This window comes from Jaculus jaculus, chromosome 16, assembly GCF_020740685.1.
Source record: "Jaculus jaculus isolate mJacJac1 chromosome 16, mJacJac1.mat.Y.cur, whole genome shotgun sequence".
Taxonomy (NCBI): Eukaryota; Metazoa; Chordata; class Mammalia; order Rodentia; family Dipodidae; genus Jaculus; species Jaculus jaculus.
Window position 1 is genome coordinate 28,582,628 of NC_059117.1, and position 21,591 is coordinate 28,604,218.

General features: G+C 38.7%; 1 protein-coding gene across 1 annotated transcript in view; it reads right to left on the minus strand.

Moving 5' to 3' along the window:
- Agmo (alkylglycerol monooxygenase) overlaps positions 1 to 21,591 on the minus strand; it is a 356,358-nt gene that overhangs the window by 145,333 nt on the left and 189,434 nt on the right. Inside the window, exons 11-12 of the mRNA XM_004652846.2 lie at positions 17,347 to 17,429; positions 16,514 to 16,619 (exon numbers count right to left, since the gene is read on the minus strand). Coding sequence (XP_004652903.2) covers positions 16,514 to 16,619; positions 17,347 to 17,429 — 189 coding nt within the window. The remainder of the gene's footprint in view (positions 1 to 16,513; positions 16,620 to 17,346; positions 17,430 to 21,591) is intronic.

The following is a 21,591-nucleotide window of genomic DNA, read 5'->3' on the forward strand; positions in this document are numbered from 1 at the left end:
CATCTGGCTTACGTGAGTCCTGGCGAATCAAACCTGGGTCCTTTGGCTTTGCAGGCAAGTTCCTTAACCTCTAAAACATCTCTTCAGCCCTATATACTATTTTCTATAAAATATATTCTCTTTATATTATAAGAAAGTCCAATAATTGCTGATAGAATCTTGAAGCATGGCCTGAGGTGAAGTGACTTATAATCATATATAAATGGCATATGAGTACTATTTGTCCTTTTTATAAGAGGGGACATGTTCTTAGTGATCATAGGTGTTCTTCAATGAACCACAGAAATTTTGATATAAGATTGGGTTAATTTGGGATGCATTTTATATGTGTGAACCCTCCTTTACATAAAAGCAGAAATCATTACCTTTGTATTTAAAATTCAGAGAGATACCTTGCTAAAGAAGCTAATATTATGGAGTTATCTCCAGCATCAAAAAAAATAAGCATATTTCCTAAAATCCAGAAACTCTGTACCTAGTCTATAAGAAACTCTATGTACATGCCATCGTGGTGGTTTGAATGTAAAATGCCCTCACAGGCTCATGTGTTTGAACACTGTCTCCAGCTAGTGTTGCTGCTTGGGAATGTGGAATCTTTAGGAAGTTGGAGCCTTGCCAGAGGAAATGGATTACCAGGGTGGGGCTTCAGGTTTTGGAACTTGGCCCTAGTTCCTGTTTTTCCTGCTGATATGACAACCAGCTCTCTGTTTTTGTCACAGCTTCCTCACCATAAAATGTCCTCTTGACACTCTAAATGAACAATAAGCTTTCTTCTACCTCAAGTTTCTGCTGGTCAAGTATACATTGCAATGATGAAAGAGTGACTGCTACAGAAAGCTGGCAGTGGACTGGGGCTATTGCTATCAGATGGCCCACAGGCTTTTGAAACATGTGAGGAGAAAGGTGGAAGAATATAGAACTCTGGGCAAGAGAAGCCTCACAATGCTGTCAGCAGATCTTAATGAGGCATACAGATAGGATTTTCAATGACTCAGAAGGCTGAGAGTAATGCGCATGAGTTTTCACTGTGCTACTGTATCAGTTAGAAATAGTACACGTAAAATAAATGCATTTTCATGTGGTCACATAGAAAAATATTTTATAGTAATAAAATGAATAAGCTATATCTAAATGCAAGGAATGACGCATTTTAATAGGAATATTCTTCATTAGAATATATGAATATGTGGGATAGGATGCAAATGCAATATCATGCCCTATTATCATTCTCACAAATTTAGGGCATACAGTGTTTAGTAAAATTCTTAAAATTAGATGAAAGACACGCCTTCAATTCCAACATCTGGGAGGCAGGGGTAGGAGGATGGCCATGACTTCAAGGAGACCTTAAAGCTACGTAGTGAATTCAAGGTCAGCTTGAGTTAGTGTGAGACCCTACCTTGAAAAAACAGCAAAAAAGATGAAAAATTAGAAAATGTTTAAAAACATACGAAATGGTAAGCACAAAGAGAAAAATAATGCTCACGTCTGTGGAAGAATGAAGCAGGGAGCACACAGTAGTATGTAGCATGGTGCTGAAATAATTTACTAGTGATATAATCTTATTGCTTATAGTGTTCACCCTATTACCTTTTATAAAATAATTTAGTTTTCATCAAATACCACATAAAGAATAATATTATGGGGCTGGAGAGGTGGCTTAATGATTAAGGCACTTGCCTACAAAGCCAAAGGACCCAGGTTCAATTCCCCAGGACCCACATAAGCCAGATGCACAAGGGGCACATGCATCTGGAGTTTGTTTGAAGTGGCTGGAGGCACTGGCATGCTCATTCTCTCTCTGTCATCTCTCTTCTCTCGATCTCTCTCTACTTGCAAATAAATAAATAAAATTTAAAAAAAATTTAAATTTTTTTTTAAAAAGAGAGAAAGGGAGAGGGAGGAAAATATCAATTAAAGTGAATGCAATTACTGTTGATCAATATAAACTTTAGTTTATGAGATTAATTAAAATTTGGATGATACTGGAATAGGTCATTAAAATTTTATTATACTATGCGTATCTTTATTATACTATGAATATCTATAAATGTGGTCATATTAGTTTCACCTGGAACCAAAAGTATTTGCATTGAAAGTCAGTTTATGTATTGTGAAAAGAAGTTGGGTGCTATGTAGTCATTATATTAACAGTTTGGTCAGGCTACATTCCATGATAACAGCAACAGGATAATCATCATTGTGATAAGAGCCCAAGTGATATAAAACCAACTATGTTAGATTTTTTTTTAATTTTCTTTATTTTATTTGAGAGAAATAAGGAGAAAGAGAGAGAATGGGCATGCTGGGGCTTCTAGACACTGCAAACAAACTCCAGATGCATGCACCCCCATGTGCATCTGGCTTACATAGGACCTGGTGAATCAAACCAAGATCCTTTGGCTCTGCAGGCAAACACCTTAATTACTAGGCCATCTCTCTAGCTCTGTGTTAGATTGTTAATGTCCACAAATTCAGTTGTGCCTTTCTTCATATAATTTTACTGCCATTCCAAGTAACACATAAGCACTGTGTGGTAGTTTGAATGTAGAATGTCATCTATACCTCAAATGTTTGTGACTAAGCCTCATACTTGCTCTCTAGCTGAACGAGCCTTTGGGCAGCACAGTCTTGCTAAAGGAGGTGTCTTAATGGAATGGGACCAGCCTCACTGGGTAGTCACAGCTTGCTAATTCTTGCCTTTTCCTACAAGTTAATGTCCCAAGATGCGGTGGCTTCTACTCTGTCATGCTTCCCCTGCAATGAGGAAACTGCCCATTGAGACTGTGACCTGAAAATAAACTCTTCCCTTCAGCTGCTTCTGGTTGTGGGATTTGAATCAGCAGTGCTAGATGCATTTTCTCAACTCTCCAAACTTTGACTTCTTTGGTGATTTGCTTTGACCAATGGAAAGCGGCAGAAGGTTGAAATTCTGGAGCCTGACTATGGGAACACTGCACACTCAGCTTCCATGTATGACAGTTGTCACGTAAATGAACTGGCCTGACTCAATGGACAGCAAAAGGCCATGAGAGGGGAAATTGTGTGCACCCACTGACACTGACAGCCTGAGCCAAGGACCCTTCCCTGCCTGTTCCGCTCAGCTCACCCCTGAGGCTCATGTAGTGTATACACAAGGGAGCCCTGGCTCAAGCAGCAGGGCTGCACAGATTTAAGTCAGGAAGTTTTCCAGTGTTTTGTTGTATGGCAACTGACAAAGAGAAAGAAGGGTGAATTTTACCACAAATCAATCAATGTACAGGGAAGCAGAGAAAAAGAAAGAAGGAAAGAAGAATCATGGAAACAGAAAACTGCCAAGAACTGTTGAAAATTCAGGCAATGTATTTTCAATAAATATTTTGGTAGCAAGGAACATCAGAAAAGGAATTCATATAATTTGTGATCAATAAATACTTAATTAAATCTTCTATGTATAGTCAAATTTCCATCGACATGTACACTCCAATTTTGTTGAGAAATAGAGTTACAGCAGGTGTTGTCAGTGCACATTTAATATTGATAAAATTAATAAACATTGGAGAGTTTCTGATGCTAGGAGTGTTGGGTTTTCTGCACATGGAATGACCAAGGAGGAACTAGCTAATTTTTTAAAATAGTTTTCAAAAAGAAATACCTAGGCATTATTGCAAAAAAAAGAATATTGATAAGAAAGTATGATTTTGAAATTCTACAATGGGAAGACAAGATATATATATATATCCCAAAGGGTGAGCTGCATAATAATGGTTGTGTTCTATTTGTTCTCACACAGACCCATCAAATAAAGAGCAAAAGTTTCTCACAAGGACCCCTCCGTGGGCAGAGGAAGAATTTTTGGAGGTCCACAGTGGGTTCCATCCCAAGGTCCTTAAGACCTAAAGTGCTAACTCTCTCTAGCTTAGCAGGGACTTCTGAAGTCCCAAGAATTGCATATTCTATACCCAGCAACTATGTGATTAAAATCCACATATTATCTTACATTTAAAGAAAAAAAATTCAGGATAGACCTCTATTATCTAACACTATAGATGAAAATAAAGAATATATGAAATGTACATGCTATGTTTAAAAACCAAAATGAGATGAGCAACTCAAAAGAAAAAAGAAATTTACCTAAATTTTCAGGGGGTTCTGGTCACTTTTGTTAGACCAGGGTCAAGACAGAACATTAGGTAAGTGAGGTGTGGAAAAGAAATGCTGCTATCCAAATTGTTGCAAGAGAGAGAGATCCAGTTATTCCCTTACTGGACATCTACCCTAAAATCTTCAAACCACAGGCCAGAGAGATTTGCTCAACCATGATTGTAATGGCTCAATTCATAATAGCGAAGAGCTGGAATCAACCCAGATGTCCATCACTAGAATAATGGATAACTAAGATGTGGTATATCTACACAATGGAATTCTATACAGCAGTAAGAAACAATGACACAATGAAATTTGAGGAAAAATGGTTGAAGCTGGAATAGATCATTCTCAGTGAACTTACCCAACCATAGAAATAAAATATTGCCACATAGTCTTACTCATCTACAGCACCTAACCTGAATCCACCCAAGATACCTTACATACCCAGGCAGCATCTCATGGACTAGACACTAGGGTGGATGGGGAGGGAGGGGAGGGCATTGGAGGGGTGGGAAACACAAATCTAGACACAAATGGCAATGGTGCCATAAAATCCTACTTCCTAAAATACAGACTAAATGGCTGAACCTTCACCAGGCCCTTAAAGGGAACATCTGAACCACCAGACACTGGAGAGAGTATGATGAAGACTAACTTTAAACTTATATATTTTCCCTCCCTCCCTCCCCCCTCCCTCTCTCCTCTCTAAGTCTTGTATATTAGTTATCTTTTTCCTCCTTTTCTTAGTGGGCACTGACCTGTAACTCCCAGTACCAGCATGGGGCTATCATCCACAATGAGCTTTTGATCAGAGAGATCTACAAGGTTTTGTAAAAGAAAGACAGATTTCTGTCAGAGTACTTGATGACCCACCAAAGGTTAGTGGTAAGACCCTACTGCTGAAGACACCTTATGTGGTTGACACGTAAAATGTAATGGCATGGCTGGAAGTTGGAAGAGAGTCAGTCCCCAGACAGTCAGTGCATTTAGTGCCAGAAGGTGCTACATGGGCGACTGGGGAAAAATGATCAATATCTGTCCAAGAAACTCATGGTCTAACCTACTTAGTAACAAATAACCGGTTGTGATGCCCACACAAGTGCAATAGTGGCACATAGCCATGGTGGGGAACCAACTGCTCTTGATTTGGCTAACTGATCCCCTCAGTGGTACAGGACCCATAGCTGGAGCTGGGAAACAAGTCAGAAACATATCCAAACATAAGCCCACTCTCCATTATCAAGCTACCATCAATCATGGGTTACAAGAGGGCCTACACCTATCAAATTCTATATTAAAAAAGTAAGGGTTATCTCATTTGTCCTGGTGCTAACTTACTTTCCATTGGAGAACCTGTGTCTCTTTTTCAGATAGATGTAGATCCTAAGGAGATAGCCACCCCATCATACCTCAAAAGGGCCCTGGCTGAAACTAACAAAAATTGGCAAAACAAGCAAGGGTGCTGTTTTCCTGATGAACCGGATACCAGCACAAGGGGGAAGGAGATCAACACAGAGAAAAATCAACTCCTACCAAATCAGAGAGCCAGAGCCCCAGAGACTCCCACCACCTCAACACTGATGCAGACCAAAAATGAACCCAACATGGCTCAGGGAAATTTTGTGGAAGAGGGGGCAGAAAGAATGTCAGAGCCACATGTTGGGTCATGATATGCAGAGACATTTATCTTACCCATAACTAACTCCACAATGCACGAACCATATACCTCAACAAGGAGGGGCCAAAGGGAGGGGTAGGTCATGGATGAGCCTAATAATGGTACCAAACTGACTGTATTTGGGGAATACAAAACTAAAATAAATAAATAAATAAATAAATAAATGAGAGAGAGAGAGGGAGAGAGAAGAAAGATATAGGCTCATCCTTCAAAGTCATAGCACCAGTGACTTCACGTCTTTTCAAGAAGCTAAACCTTCTAAATATTTTAATCTGCACAAGAACACACACTAATGATCAAATCTTTCATTTTATGGACTACTGGGAGACATTTAGATTCAAGCCATAAGAAATGATTTTATGATAGTATTAAGGCAATTTTACTTCTACTCTTAACTAATTGCTTTCATTGCCACTTATAAAAGGTTTGATTTTCAAAGCCCAGTGGGGTGGTGAACACCTTTAATCCCAGCACTTGGGAGGCAGAGGTAGGAGGATTGCTGTGAGCTCAAGGCCACCCTGAGACTACAGAGTAAATTCCAGGTCAGCCTGGGCTATAGCAAAACCTTACCCTGAAAAACAAAACAAAACATAAAAAGGCTTTATTTTCAGATATTATAATTTATGAATCAGTTATGTTATAAATTATTACAGTGTTTCTTATTACATTATTCCCAAAAATTAATTATGTTTCAGTCAGGTTCACATTGCTGGTAAAAATCACCCAAACAAGAGCAGCTTGTGGGAGAAAAAAAAAGAGGTTTATTTTGGCTTACAGGCTTGATGGGGAAGCTCCATTATGGCAGGAAAAATAACAGGAGCAGAGGGTAGACATCACCCCCGTGTCAATGTAAGATGGACTATAGCAACAGGAGAGTGTAAAATATATTGTTGCAGTGAGGTCCACATTGCTGATAGAAATCACACCCAACCAAGAGCAGCTTGTGTGGAAAAAAAAGAGGTTTATTTTGGCTTATAGGCTCAAGGGGGAAGCTCCACAATGGCAGGGAAAATGACAATATGAGCAGAGGGTGGATATCACCCCCTGGCCACCATAAGGTTGACCACAGCAACAGGAGAGTGTGCAAACACTGGCACAGGGGAAACTGGCTATAACACCCATAAGCCCACCCCCAACAATACACTCTCCCCAGGAGGCATTAATCTCCAAATCTCCATCAGCTGGGAACCTAGCTTTCAGAATATGTAAGTTTATGGGGGACACCTGAATGAAACCATCACCAGTTACATTTTAATTTTAGCATTTTAATTGCTGTGTATTCTGTACTCATTTCTTTTACAGTATTGAAAACTTTTCCATTTAAAATAAACATATTTATAATTTTAAAAATAAACCTTGAGAAAAATTAAAGTGCTGAAGATGTGTTTTGTTACCTTTTTGCTGAAGTATACATTTTTTATGAAATTTCTATGTATGAGACCAATAAAAGTTACACAGTCTTTCTTAAGTCTCTAGAAAGACAGTCACTAGCTATGTATTAGAGCCACTTATTCTCTGTATCCACTCAGCGTTTGAGACTTGGGAGTGAGCCGGCACTGGAACTTGCCTTTTTCTATGAATCCCAGCAGAGCATGATAAATATTAGGATATTATTCTAAGTGTCATATAAATCCATTATTGAACAGGCTGAACTAAACTCAAATCCACCACTATTTATAAAATAGAGAAAAGGGTATTAAGGGTAGAAGTAAGATGAACATTTAGGAAGCTATTTCAGCAAACTTATTAAGATATAACATTGCCTCAAACTGTGTTACTTTTTTTCATTGCTGTGGCAAAATCCTCGACAGAGTCATGTAGGGAAGAAAGGGTCTATCTTAGCTTACAGGTTAGGAGGACGCAGTCTAGCGTGTCCTGGAAGGCAGACGGGAGGGGAATGAAGCATCTGGCTACCCTGTTTTCCTGGAATGGCATCATCTGTATTTAGGATGACTCTGCCAACATTCTTTCAATCTGATCTAGAAAATTGCTCAAAGACATGTCTATTCACTGGTTTCTTGGTGGCTCTAGGTCCTCTCAAGTTGACAACCAAGAATACCATCACAGATGGTAGCAAGGGAAATGCAGTAGAAATCTACCTTGAAGTTGAAGGTGACAAGGATACTGAGTGAGTTGACAGGAATGGAAAAATCTTAACGGTTTCATGTCTACAGCTTGTCAACTTAATGATCAAAATACACCACTTTTAAGTCATAATTTTCAATCTTCTAGCCCTTCTACCATAAGCTCATGGCCATCAAAATGCAGTCTGTCCAATTTCAAATGTCCCCATATGTCATTAATAGCTCTAATTCTGATTAAAGGCATAAATGAGGAGTTTAGTCTGAGACATCTGAACATTCATAGCTGTGAACCCCCTATGATATAAAAGATGAACCAAGTTATATATTTCCAACATGGAATAGTACAAATTACAAATCCCCAATACAAAAGGGAAGAATGGAGACATAGCTAGGAAAGATCAGATTGAACAAGGCTGAAACCCATTAGGTCAAACACCAAATCCTGCAGATTCATACCTTACATCTGGGGCTTGTGCTGGAATCACCTAGACTCCAAGGGCTCAAATCCCCCAGCCCCAGTGCTTGCTTCATGTATAACCTCTCTCTTGGAGTAGCTGCATTTCAATCCCACATCCTGCCGTGGAAGACACCCAGTGCTTGTATCTGTTAGGTTGCAGGTTCTCCCCTGCACCTCAGGTTTCACCTTTATAGCTTCATCCAGCGCCTTCCTGGGGCCTATATCCAGGAGGGACTACACCCCCGCCACACATTGTCTAGCCCAGTGGCTCTCTGGAACTGTGGAATAAGACTCCATTGTTCTCCCAGACTTGAATCTTTCATGCCTCCAAATCCATAGTAATGACCATGGCAAGTTCTGTTGTATACTTGGAATATGGCCTGACCCCCTTGGACCACAGCTGTAGTAATAAATTTAGCCATTATAGGCATTTACAGATACTTAAATGATGATAAAACTTTAAAAATCCTTTGTGTGTAATTTATTTGAAGTCTACTACTACTACATTTTAGGGGCAAATCTAAGTGAAAGACAACAATGAGGTCAAGATCCTTTTTTTTTTTTTTTTCCAAAATCGTGTTAAGCAATCCTACTTATGAATTAAAAACTAAATAAAGTGTTTTACTTTAATTTCGGTGGCCATTAGAGCCATAATCAAAGTTTGAAATTCAAAACATATGATACAGAAAAACTCCCCAAACAATTTATACTTCACAATACTTGATTATGAAAGATAAAAACCATACTGTATATTTACTTTCCAAAGATGATTTGAATACTTAAGAGAAACTAAGACAGAAAAAGCACCTACATTTGACTTTTGTGGTCTACTATTCTTCTTATTAAGAATTGTTTCAAACACCCTTGTGCATGTACTTTTATTGTATTTTCAGTAGCATTTTATAGGTAAGAGTAAATTTACAATCAATAATCAACTGGTGTTTTATAGTTTGGCTCTTCCTAGATAATTTAGGATCATTATCTGTATGCTAATTATGAAACCATATTCAAATAAAATCAGACAATGATGCTCATGAAAATATGAAAAATCTAGTGGAAATAATAAGCAAAACAGGAGAAAGTGCCAAGTGGCAATCCTTCCACATTCTTTACTTTAGTGGTTCTGAACACGTACAGCTGTAATGATGGCATTTGTGAAATCTTCCAGGTACTAAGGGACAATTTACATGAGCAGGGATCCTGGAACACTGGGGTTAGAAGCAGTTTTCCTGTACAGAGGACTGCTATTGGACATTGTCAACAGCAGGCAGGCATCTCTGATTGAACCTGTAACAATTCTCAAACCGAGGTTCAGGTTTTTTGGGTTTTTTTTTGTATTTTTTTCCTGGGTACCTGTTTACAATACCCTGATTATAAAGACATACTTGGTAACAAAAAACTTCAAAATGATAGATTAAAAGTCATATATGTTCATTAAAGAATGCATTCACTACAAGGTAAAAAAAAATGAGAAAGGAGGGCAAATATTTGAATCACAAAACATAACCACTAATAAAATACAAGCCTCTCTGCTGAGCTACTTCCTCTACAAGGAATGATTAATGTCTATATGCAAAAAAGATCCACAACCTTGCCAGAATATAAGTACAATAGGGAAAGTCACAGATACTTCTAATTAAAATTGAGTTTCAGGACATTAACCCAACACCCCATCTCAGGCTCTTCCATCTAGAATCTTCTAGATCTTCTAGAATCTTCCATCTCAGTTTATGGTGTTCTATGGTTTCAATACTGCAGGCCAAGCAAAATCCTCAGAGCCATTCTCAACTCTTGCTTCCCCCACACTCATCTGCTCCACCAGCAAAGCTTCTTCTCCCTTGCACTGTAACATCACCCTCTGGATCTGACTAGTTCCCAAGCTTTCTGGAGTGTCATTCCAGACACTGACTTCTCTTACCCACCTACAGACTGGCCTTTGTGTCCTATGGAAATACTTCACCCCACCCCAAAGCCATTCCTATGTGTGCTCAGTGAGCAGTCAAACTGAACTTTAAGGCACTTCTGATCATACACTCTCTCTGCCCACTCTCTTCAGGGCCTTCTCATTTTATTTGCAGTAGAAGCCAACATAGTCACATTCACTGAAAATGTCCTGTTCTGAGCCATGCTCTGCACACATTTCCATCAGTTTCCCCTGGGCTGACTCTCATTGAGCTGGGCTCTACCTAGAGCAGAGGTATAGTGGTCCTCTGTCCAATTACATGGACTTAGTGTCCACCATGCCCACTTGGCTGCTCTCTTTCAGTAATCCCCTGGGTTTTACCTTCAGTCTTCACTGATAATCTGCCAGCCTTCTTCCCTAAGCACACACTTTGTTGTTGTTGTTTTCTAATTTTCCCTCTTCTGCCCTTGTTCTGTTTTTTCCTTCTCATTTACTTTACCTATGAAACTATATATCTGTGTAACACACACACACACACACACACACACACACACACACACACACACAGAGATTTGTCTGAGTTACTGTCTATGCCATCCACAACTATGACTGACAGGAATGAGGGCAGTTCTGTGATCTCTACCCCTACTGTTTATGATATGTCACCCTGCATAATCTCTTGAGTGTGGGTGAGTCCTGTGACTTGCTTCTAGCCAATAAAATAAAGTCAATGTGAAGGAATATCACTCTATCTCTTTCTCTCCAAGTGCTCAAATATCCCCCACACTGGAGCACATCCTCTGGACATATCTGCTCCTTTCCCAGAGTCAGTGATATGCTTTCATATTTAAAACTCAAAGTTGCAAGTTAGATTTTATTTTTCTGAGTTTAATTTTTTAAAATATTTTATTTATTTGAAAGTGGGGGTGGGATAGAGGGAGAGTGTTCACACCAAGGCCTCTTGCTACTGTAAACAAAGTCCAGATGCATACACCACTTAGTGCATCTGGTTTTATGTGGGTACTGGGAAATCGAACTCAGGCTGCAAGGCTTTGCAAGTAAGTGCTTTAAGTACTTAGCAATCTCTCCAGCCCTCTGAGTTCTAAATTTAAAGTCATCAAGTTTTGTTTTGAAATTAACACACAACATTTGACACAATCAGATACTCGCTGGCATATATTTTCATTGTTTTTATTTCCATAGTTCTAAATGCTACATTTTGGGAACATGTTTGTTTTTGTATGTGTGGTTAAATCAGGAGATAATAGTGGTCACAACGTGCATTTCAGGTGCAATGCTACCTTCTACAAATGTTCAAAGAAGATACTTTACACATTGAAATCTCAACGCAGATACTTAACATGTTTATTTTCCTTATACTGAGGAAGCTAATGTTCATGAACTAAAGCATGGCTATTTTAGATACTTTCCTGAGGGCCCCATCACCAGTGAAGTGGCAAAGCTGGGGTTTACATAGAGGTTTGTTTGACTTCAAAGCAAATAAGGACTCTGACAAGTGACTCATAACTATTGCCTTAATTAAATTATCCACTTGATTAAGTCTATAGTTATACAAAATAAAATACATGTAAGTATCAAAATATATCTAAACAACTGTGTTCTCATGATCTTATATACCTATATAAATGCCCCTCAATTTAGGATGGCCCTCTAAACCCAACACAGACTGACTGTGTCATCAGTGAAAATAACATGCACTACACGTCACCTCCTTAAGACCATAGCTGCACCATGCACAGCAGTTTGCCTGCTCACCTGCTGACCATGAGGCTGCCTGGGAGCCATAGCTTGTGGTCACAGCCCAACATTACAAGAAATTTTCATACTACACATGACAGAACAAATTTCAAAGTTTTAAGTTTTGTTCCTACTGAAAGTGTATCACTTTCACAATATTGGAAAGCAGAAAAATTTTTTAAGTCAAATCATGTGTATTTGGCCACATAAGGGAAAAAAAATAGCTATGCTACTGGACCTTGTTCTCTTTGTTTTAAGTGTCAATCAGGTTAAACACTTATGGGACTGCTGGTAATGAGAAAATGATTTTATAAGTACCTCTTAGAAAGAGAAAATTATATGTGAGCTAGCAAAAATAAAATGTATGTGAGAAATGACTGAACAAAAGAATGAATAGATTATTTCTCTGTCAATTTTTATGAAAGATATGTGAGCTGGTAGTCAAAGTACTTGATGACTCAATATAAAAAGAAATGTAAAAACCTGTGAGCTCATCATGCCACAAAGATACAGAGTTGCATATTTGCACAGTGCATATTTAGGAATAGCAAGAACCCACATCCTTTGCTCAACACTGTTGTGGATCTAGGCTAAAAGGAGTAAATACCTCCTTACATACTTACATAGGTCCACAGAAAACAATGCAAATTCAACACATTGGGTTGCAGACCCAGACTTTTCACTCCCGCAAAACAGTTCTGTAATCTAAATGTGAAAATGATTTAAGGCCCTAAAGAAGGGAAGGAGAGAAGGAGGGAGCAGGAAGCAAAGGGAAAGTGAGGGAGAAAAGGAAGGGCAGAAGGGGTGGGAAGAGATTAAAGCTGCAAGTGTAAGCTAGCAGTGTGTCCTTGTATTTATAGAATAAGTGTTGCCATGCCATCCTTTGGAGTCTGACTAGCAAAGTAAAGCCGGATAACAGAAAACCTTCAGTCATTCTTCAACATAAACATAGAAAAGTCACAGGGTTATAAGCGGATGTTGCCAATGTACACAGCCGTGATTTAGAAGAGGAAGAGGATTAATTGCTTCACTGACATCAATTCTAGTGATAACTTCAAAGAAAACTGATGAGAACATTGTGTCCTCACAGCATAATCACTCCTTGTCAGTCAGCCTGGATTCATATTGGATGGTGTCACTGAAGCCATTTATTAAATGTGGCACAGGGAACAGTTTTATTACAACAGTGACAGGTAGAAGAGATTTATGTAAATCGTGAAGAGATAAACTGTGAAGAAAACACACAAACTTGAAATGTATGGTTAAGAATATATGAACTATCATTTTTGAAATATTGATATTTAAAAAAAAGAAGAAAACAATGCTCCATAAGAGTTCAAACTGGGGCTGGAGAGATGGCTTAGCGGTTAAGCACTTGCCTGTGAAGCCTAAGGAACCCGGTTCGAGGCTTGGTTCCCCAGGTCCCACGTTAGCCAGATGCACAAGGGGGCGCACGCATCTGGAGTTCGTATGCAGAGGCTGGAAGCCCTGGCGTGCCCATTCTCTCTCTCTCCCTCTATCTGTCTTTCTCTCTGTGTCTGTCAATCTCAAATAAATAAATAAATAAATAAATTAAAAAAAAAAAGAGTTCAAACTGTTCAAAGTAAAATACTTGTCAAAGCGTTGTTCTGTCATCTAGGAAATGAGTTCTGGTGAGAGAAATTTACATAGTCTAAGCACTGGCAATTCAAAGGCTTAGTTTTAAAAGTTAGGATATCATAACTGTGGTATTAATAACATGGTAACTATATTGAATGATTCCTAAGTTATTTTCTTTGAAGCATCTGAGTTTTTCTTTACCATATCATATGTATTAGTTAATTTTACATTACTCTAATGACATAACTGAGGTTGGCACATGTTACAGGAAGGGGTTTAATTTAGCTAATATTTTTGGTGGCTCATATCACCAGTAATAGCCCAGCACTGGCAAGACAAATAACATTGCAAAGGTAGGAGAACATAGAAGATAGATTAAATCAACAAAAGAGCCAGTGAGACCAGGGATCAGCCAGACATGGCCTTTGATGATGATCCTCTCAGAGGCACAAGCTCAGGGTTTCCAGAGGAACTGCCTTACTCTCCTTTAAGGATGTACAGACAACAACCTTTCATAACACCCCATCTCTTAAAAGACCACCAGTTCTTGACAAATCAATAACTATCCTTGGTACTCATGACAAAACACAAAAGTCATTTGCAAGCCATTGCTTCATTTGATGTTGATACTGTCCAGACACCTTTTTAGTGGCAATTCACAGGCAATGTGAGGTGAAGAATTGGCCAGGTGCACATGATGGGCAGAGAGAAATTCTGGGGATGGAAGATAAGCACCCTGAGAATGGATAGCACAATCTGCTCCCATCCTTGAGCCATGAACCAACAATAACTAAAAATCACATTGCTCATCATGACTTTTATAATTAAAATAAACATTTTTCTAATAGTCCTTTACATTGTCTAATCTACATTGGCTGTACTATATTTCATCTCATCTGGAACCCTTCACCCCTCAATGCATGCAAACAGAAATGCCTTAGTGACTAAGAACTATGATGTCAGACTGCTCTGCTTCACAGTTTGTATCCCTTGTTCTCTCAAAAGTTACATGTGTTCAAACATGTCTTTTCTTGCTGGTGCTGGTGGTGCATGACTTTAATCCCAGCACTCGAGAGGCCTAGGTGACAGGATCCCTGTGAATTCAAGGCTAGCCTGAGACTACATAGTAAATTCCAGGTCAACTCAGGCTAGAGCAAAACCCTACCATAAAAACAAAAACAGAAACAAAACAACAACAAATGCCATACTATTTATCTTCCTTAATGTTGTTTTGTGCATTTATGTGTGTGATGATTATGATGTTGTTGGAAGATTCTTGTTTTATTTTGTGTTTGGACACTCTCTCACTGTGTATCCCAGGCTGGCTTGCAGTTTACAATCCTCCTATTTTAGCTTCTCTGGTGTTGGGGGATTGACAAACATTTTCAACCATGTTCCACTCTCCTTATATTTCTTAAAAAAAATAATCAAAGTGTATCATAGTTGGTATGAGATTTAAATAAATAAATACAAGGGGTTTAGACTATAGAACTGAATTATACTAGCTCTTTGTGAACCCATATTCTAGGTAAGATGCACAGTGACACAGGTGTGTAATGACACACATGTGTACAAGGGTGTGCATGCATCTGGAGATTTATAGTTATGAATTCTTCTCTGACTCTGCCTATATACCTAAGAATGCATGTTTGAATCTCCAGGCTTCACAACCAACACATTAACCACTAAGCAATCTCTCCAGTCCAAAATTATCCTTGTAAAATAACAATTCCAACCACTATATTATTTAATTTTTATTGACAAGTTACTATTTTTAATCATAATGCTAAACTCTCTCTCTCTAACACACACACATATATACATATGTATATATAATATATGTATATATAATGAGGTTTATTCTCCTACATACTTCATCTTCTCTTTCCAGTGAAATTTATGATAGCTTTTCATTTATTGCCCAAGGTATATTTAAATGCATAAAATAAAATACATTTATATATTTTTATATAGGTTGTCTGTCCTTCACTTCCTGTTTTTGCACTCATATGCATTTCATGGATGTGCACTTCACATGTATTATCTATGCTATAGACATAACATGTATGTATCTATAGTAGTTTTAAAAATATTTTGTTTATTTTATTTATTTATTGGAGAGCAACAGACAGAGAGCAAAAGAGGCAGATAGATAGAAACTGGGCATGCCGGGGCCTCCAGCCACTGCAAACAAACTCCAGAGACATGCACCACCTTTAATCCCAGCACTCAGGAGGATTGCTGTGAGTTTGAGGCCAGCCTGAGGCTACACAGTGAATTCCAAGTCAGCCTGGGCTAGAGTGAGAACCTACCTGGAATCCCTCCTCTGAAAAAAAAACAAAACAAACAAACAAAAAAAAAAACCTACTCTCATAATCCACGAATTATATCTGCAAAGATTTTTATCAATTGCTTAAGATTGGGAAATATAACTCTAAATGTTCCATGTAGTCTTTGGGAGATAAACCTTCATCACCACAGGTTATATCATAACATAGTTGAATTGCAGGAAAATCTCATTGACCTCAAGTATTTTATTTATAAGAAATCATTACTGCTTATAGGTGATTTACAATCATTTTAATCACATTTTCATTTTTAATAGTATTCTGCAAATCATGGATTGCAGAATTCTTTCCAAAACTGTCCACCCCTAAGTTGTAAAGAACTTCCTAAGGAGCTCCATTTCCTTAAAACTATTCAACCAATAGCTCTATGACCTTTATGATGTCAATTCAGATTTAGAGACCATGAAACCATGGCTTAGAGTTAAATAGCTCAAAATGACACAACTAAGACGTTGTGGTAAGTGCATAGGTAAAAATTTCCTTCATATACGTGTTCAAAGTAGGTAGAGAGAAAATATCACTGAATGAATCAAATAAATACTAAAGCCAATATTTTACCTCAAGAACAAATGAGAGAGAAGGGACACGTGGTTTTAAGTGACCAAATCTGTGCAGGGTTAGGAGCACTAAGCACCGCAGGGCCTCCAGAACAGCCGCCATAGGTCTGAAATGACATCACATCAACATCCATTAGATTTAAATAAATTCTTCATGTACTTATAATTAATGAAGTGCTAACACACTGTTTTAAATTTTCAAGAGGTCCATAACTTTTTAAAATGTATTTCAGAAGTGATAACATTTTATTTTAATTTTCAAGAAGTGATAACATTTCAACATATTTGAGAAGCATTTCTCTCTGAAGCTGTTTGATAACAGGCTTAAACTAGGAATTAAAAATTTAACTAAAGAATAAGTTTAAAAAGAACAAATTTGTTTTTATTTTTAAAATAAATTTGTTCTTTTTAAACTTATTCTTTAGTTAAACTATTGATGAGCTAGGGTGAAAAAATATTAAACAATTAAATTTCTAGAGTCTAAAGTTTGTGAGACTCTCTGTACTGCTCTGATGGATTTGCTTCCATCATTAACAGTAGCTTGTTAGGCTAGGAGACTGAGGAAGGAAGATCACCATGAGTTCAAGGCCACCCTGAAAATACATAATGAATTCCAGGTCAGGCTGAGCTAGAGTGAAACCCTACCTCAAAAAAAAAATGTGACTTGGGAGATCTGACATAGTTATATATTCTAAAATAATAAAGCAGTGAACAACAACTTTATATTTATTTTTAAAACTATTTTATGAAGGTATGTAATATATTCATATTATGTCACAATATGGAAAGTTATTAAATTGAATGGAAGAAAAGTAGTGGAAGAATTTCACTTGCCTTTGATCCAGAAGAAACCCGATGGAAGTCAAGGTTAGGATAATGAAGAAAACTCTCAGAAGCAGAGTCACCTGTGACAATGCCTGTCCAAGAAATATCAAGATAAATGGATCCTTTAGAATGATCATTAGCAGTTAAGGTTGCCAAGTACAGCCCAAAATGTGTTTTCCATTACACCATTTGTTATGGATGCTCTTCAAGTTGACTGCACAAAAGACATGTTGATTTTCCTAATATATTTAATTACTTTATACGTTATTTGGAGAATTAAACAGATCACTTCATGATAACATTTTTACTTATATATATATGCATATATGCATATATGTAATTTATCTTGTAAAGCTTTATCTTGAATAATTATTTGAAACCTGAGCCTTCGTGTGGAGAAAAAATTCACAATAGAATAAATACTATAACCCTTTCTTTTTGATTTGAAATCAAAAGTTTAATTTAATCAAGAAAATATATGGAGCACTTTATTATAAAAAACAAAGAAATTATACACATCTGTTCTCCCTCCTGCTATAAGAAATTATACTAATGTGGGTCCTGGGGAAGACTCGAACTGGGTCCTTAGGCTTCACAGGCAAGCGCTTAAACACTAAGCCATCTCTACAGCCCAAGAAATTTATATATTAATATGCATGTCAATACTTACCTTTTAAATATTTTTTAAATTTTTATTTATTCATTTGAGAGCAACAGACAGAGAAAGAGGCAAAGGGGGGTGAGGGAGGGAGAGAGAGAATGGGTGCGCTAGGGCCTCCAGCCACTGCAAATGAACTCCAGATGCATGCTCCCCCTTATGCATGTGGCTAACGTGGGTCCTGGGGAATCCAGCCTCCAACCTGGGTCCTTAGGCTTCACAGGAAAGCGCTTAACAGCTAAGCCATCTCTCCAGCCCCAATACTTACCTTTTAAATTATTGTAACAGAATAATATACTTTCTTTTTTTAAAAAACAGTGATTTCTTTTTTTTTTAATTTTAATTTTATTTATTTATTTGACAGCAACAGACAGAGAAAGAGGCCAACAGAGAGAAAGAATGGGCCTCCAGGGCCTCCAGCCACTGCAAATGTACTTCAGATATGTGTGCCCCCTTGTGCATCTGGCTAACGTGGGTCCTGGGGAATCAATCGAGCCTCGAACCGGAGTCCATAGGCTTCACAGGCTAGTGCTTAACCACTAAGCCATCTCTCCAGCCCCAATACTTACCTTTTAAATTATCGTAAGAGAATAATATACTTTCTTTAACAATTTAAACATAATGTGTATTTACTTAACATCCTCATAGTGGACAGGTACAGACACCTAAGTTGAAATTCTGTTGTCAAGATTTAAAAGTAAATGAAAAAAATTGCCACATAGTCTCACTCATCTAGAGCACCTAAACTGAATCTACACAAGATACCTTACATACCCAGCAAGCATCTCATGGACTAGACACTAGGATGGATGGGGAGGGAGGGGAGGGCATCGAGGGGTAGGAAACACTAATCTAGACCCAAACGGCAATGGTACCATAAAATTCTACTTCTTAAAAGACAGACTAAATGGCTGAACCTTCACCAGGCCCTTACAGGAATCACCTGAACCACAAGACACTGGAGAGAGTATGATGAAGACTAACTTTAATCTTCTACATCTTCCCTCCTTCCCTCTCCTTCTCCCTCCCACTACCTCTCCTCTCTAACTCTTGGATATTAATTATCTTTTTCCTCCTTTTCTTAGTGGGCACTGACCTGTAACTCCCAGTACCAGCATGGGGCTATCATCCACAATGAGCTTTTGATCAGAGAAACCTACAAAGTTTCCTAAAAGAATGACAGATTTCTGTCAGAGTACTTGATGACCCACCAAAGGTCAGTGGTAAGACCCTATTGCAGAAGACACCATATGCAGCTGACACGTAAAATGGAATGGCATGGCTGGAAGCCAGGAGAGAGTCAGTCCCCAGACAGTCAGCGAATCTAGTGCCAGAAGGTGCTACATGGGCGACTGGGGGAAATGACCAATACCTGTCCAAGCAACTCATGGTCTAACCTACTTAGTAACAAATAACCGGTTGTGATGCCCACACAAGTGCAATAGTGGCACACAGCCTTAGTGGGGAACCAACTGCTCTTTATTTGGCTAACTGATCCCCTCAGTGGTACAGGACCCATAGCTGGAGCTGGGAAACAAGGCAGAATCATATCCAAACATAAGCCCTCTCTCCAATATCAAGCTACCATCAATCATGGGCCACAAGAGGGCCTACACCTATTAAACTCTCTAAAAAAAAAAAAAAAAAAAAAAATAAGGGTTATTTCATTTATCCTGGAGCTAACTGCTTCTCTTTTTCAGATAGATGCAGATCCTAAGGAGAGAGCCACCCCATCATACAGCAAAAGGGCCCAAGCTGAAACTAAGGAAAATTGGCGAAGCAAGCAAGAATGCTGTTTTCCTGATGAATCGGATACCACCAGCACAAGGGGGAAAGAGATCAACTCAGAGAAAAATCAACTCCTACCAAATCAGAGAGCCAGAGCCTCAGAGGTCCCCAACACCTCATCACTGAAGCAGACCAAAAATGAGCCCAACATGGCTCAGGGAAATTTTGCGGAAGAGGGGGGAAGAAAGAATGTCAGAGCCACATGTTGAGTCAGGATATGCAGAGACATTTATTGTACCAATAACTGTGGGCTAACTCCACAATGCATGACATGACCCATATACCTCAACAAGGAGGGGCCAATGGGGAGGGGGTAGGTCACGGATGAGCCTAATAATGGTACCAAACTGCCTGTATTTGCTGAATAGAAAACTAATAATAAAAAAAAAAAAACGGAGGAGAAAAAGGAGAAATGATGAGGAAGAAGGAAGATAAAAGAGGAATGGAGGAGAAAGGAGGAGGAAGAATGAAGAAATATGAACAGGAAGGAGGGAAGGAAGGAGCAGATGGAAGGAGAAAGAGGGAGGAGGAGGAAGAAAAAGAAGGAGGAGAAAGAAGTGGAAGGTGGAGAAGGATGAGGAGGAAGAGAGAGAGAGAGGAAGAAAGGTAAGAAGAGGAAGGAGTAGGAGGGTTAAGAAGGTGGATGAGGAAGAAGGAGGAGAAAAGAGAAGGAGATGAGGAAGGAGGAGGAAGAAGAATAAGCAACAGAAGCAGCAGCCAGGTATGATGTGGTGTACTTATCATCCCCATGATAGAGATGGAGGCCACACACCCTCTAAGGTTCACTGTTCAACTGGCCTAGCCTAACCCTGTCTCAAAAGAAAAACAAACAGTGGAAACCAACTGTTCTTGATTCGGCTAACTGATCCCCTCAGTGGTACGGGATCCATAGCTGGAGCTCGGAAATAAGTCAGAACCATATTCAAACATAAGCCCACTCTCCACTATCAAGCAACCCCCAATCGTGGGCTACAAGAGGGCCTATGCATATTAAATTCTTTATAAAAAAAAAAAAGTAAGGGTTATCTCATTTGTCTGGTGCTAAGTCCCTCTCCGTTGGAGAATGTGCTCCTCTTTTTCAGATAGACACAGATCCTAAGGAGAGAATCACTCCATCATACCTCAAAAAGGCCCCAGCTGAAACTAAGAATAATTGGCGAAACAAGCAAGGGTGCTGTTTTCTTGGTGAACCGGGTACCAGCACAAGGGTGAAGGAGATTGACACAGAGAAAAATCAACTCCTACTAAATCAGAGATCCAGAGTCCCAGAGGCCCCCAACACCTCATCACTGAAGCACACAAAAAATGAACTCAACATGACTCAGGGAAATTTTGCAGATGAGGGGCAGAAAGAATGTCAGAGCCACATGTTGGGTCATGATAGGCAGACATTTATCGTACCAATAACTGTGGGCTAACTGCAGAATGTATGACCCATATACTTCAATAAGGAGGTGCCAAAGGGAGGGGTAGGTAATGGATGAGCCTAATAATGGTACCAAATTGATTGTATTCACTGAGTACAAAATAAATGAATAAAAAAAGGAAAAAGAAAAAAGAAAAAAAGTAACTGACATCTGCTTTAGTTTGAAAGTCAGTCAGCGAACTCACATAGCTGGACATACCCCACTCAGCAATCAAAGTCCATCCTCTAACTTATGCATATGTCAGACAGAGAAAGATGCTTCAACCATACCTCTACTCAACCAGCTTCAAGAAAGCAGCTCAGGGAAAGACGTTGACTATACAGGGACTTCAGAAATGCGTGTATGAAGCAGTGTTACCTTAAAATCGAGGGTGCCCTAGTT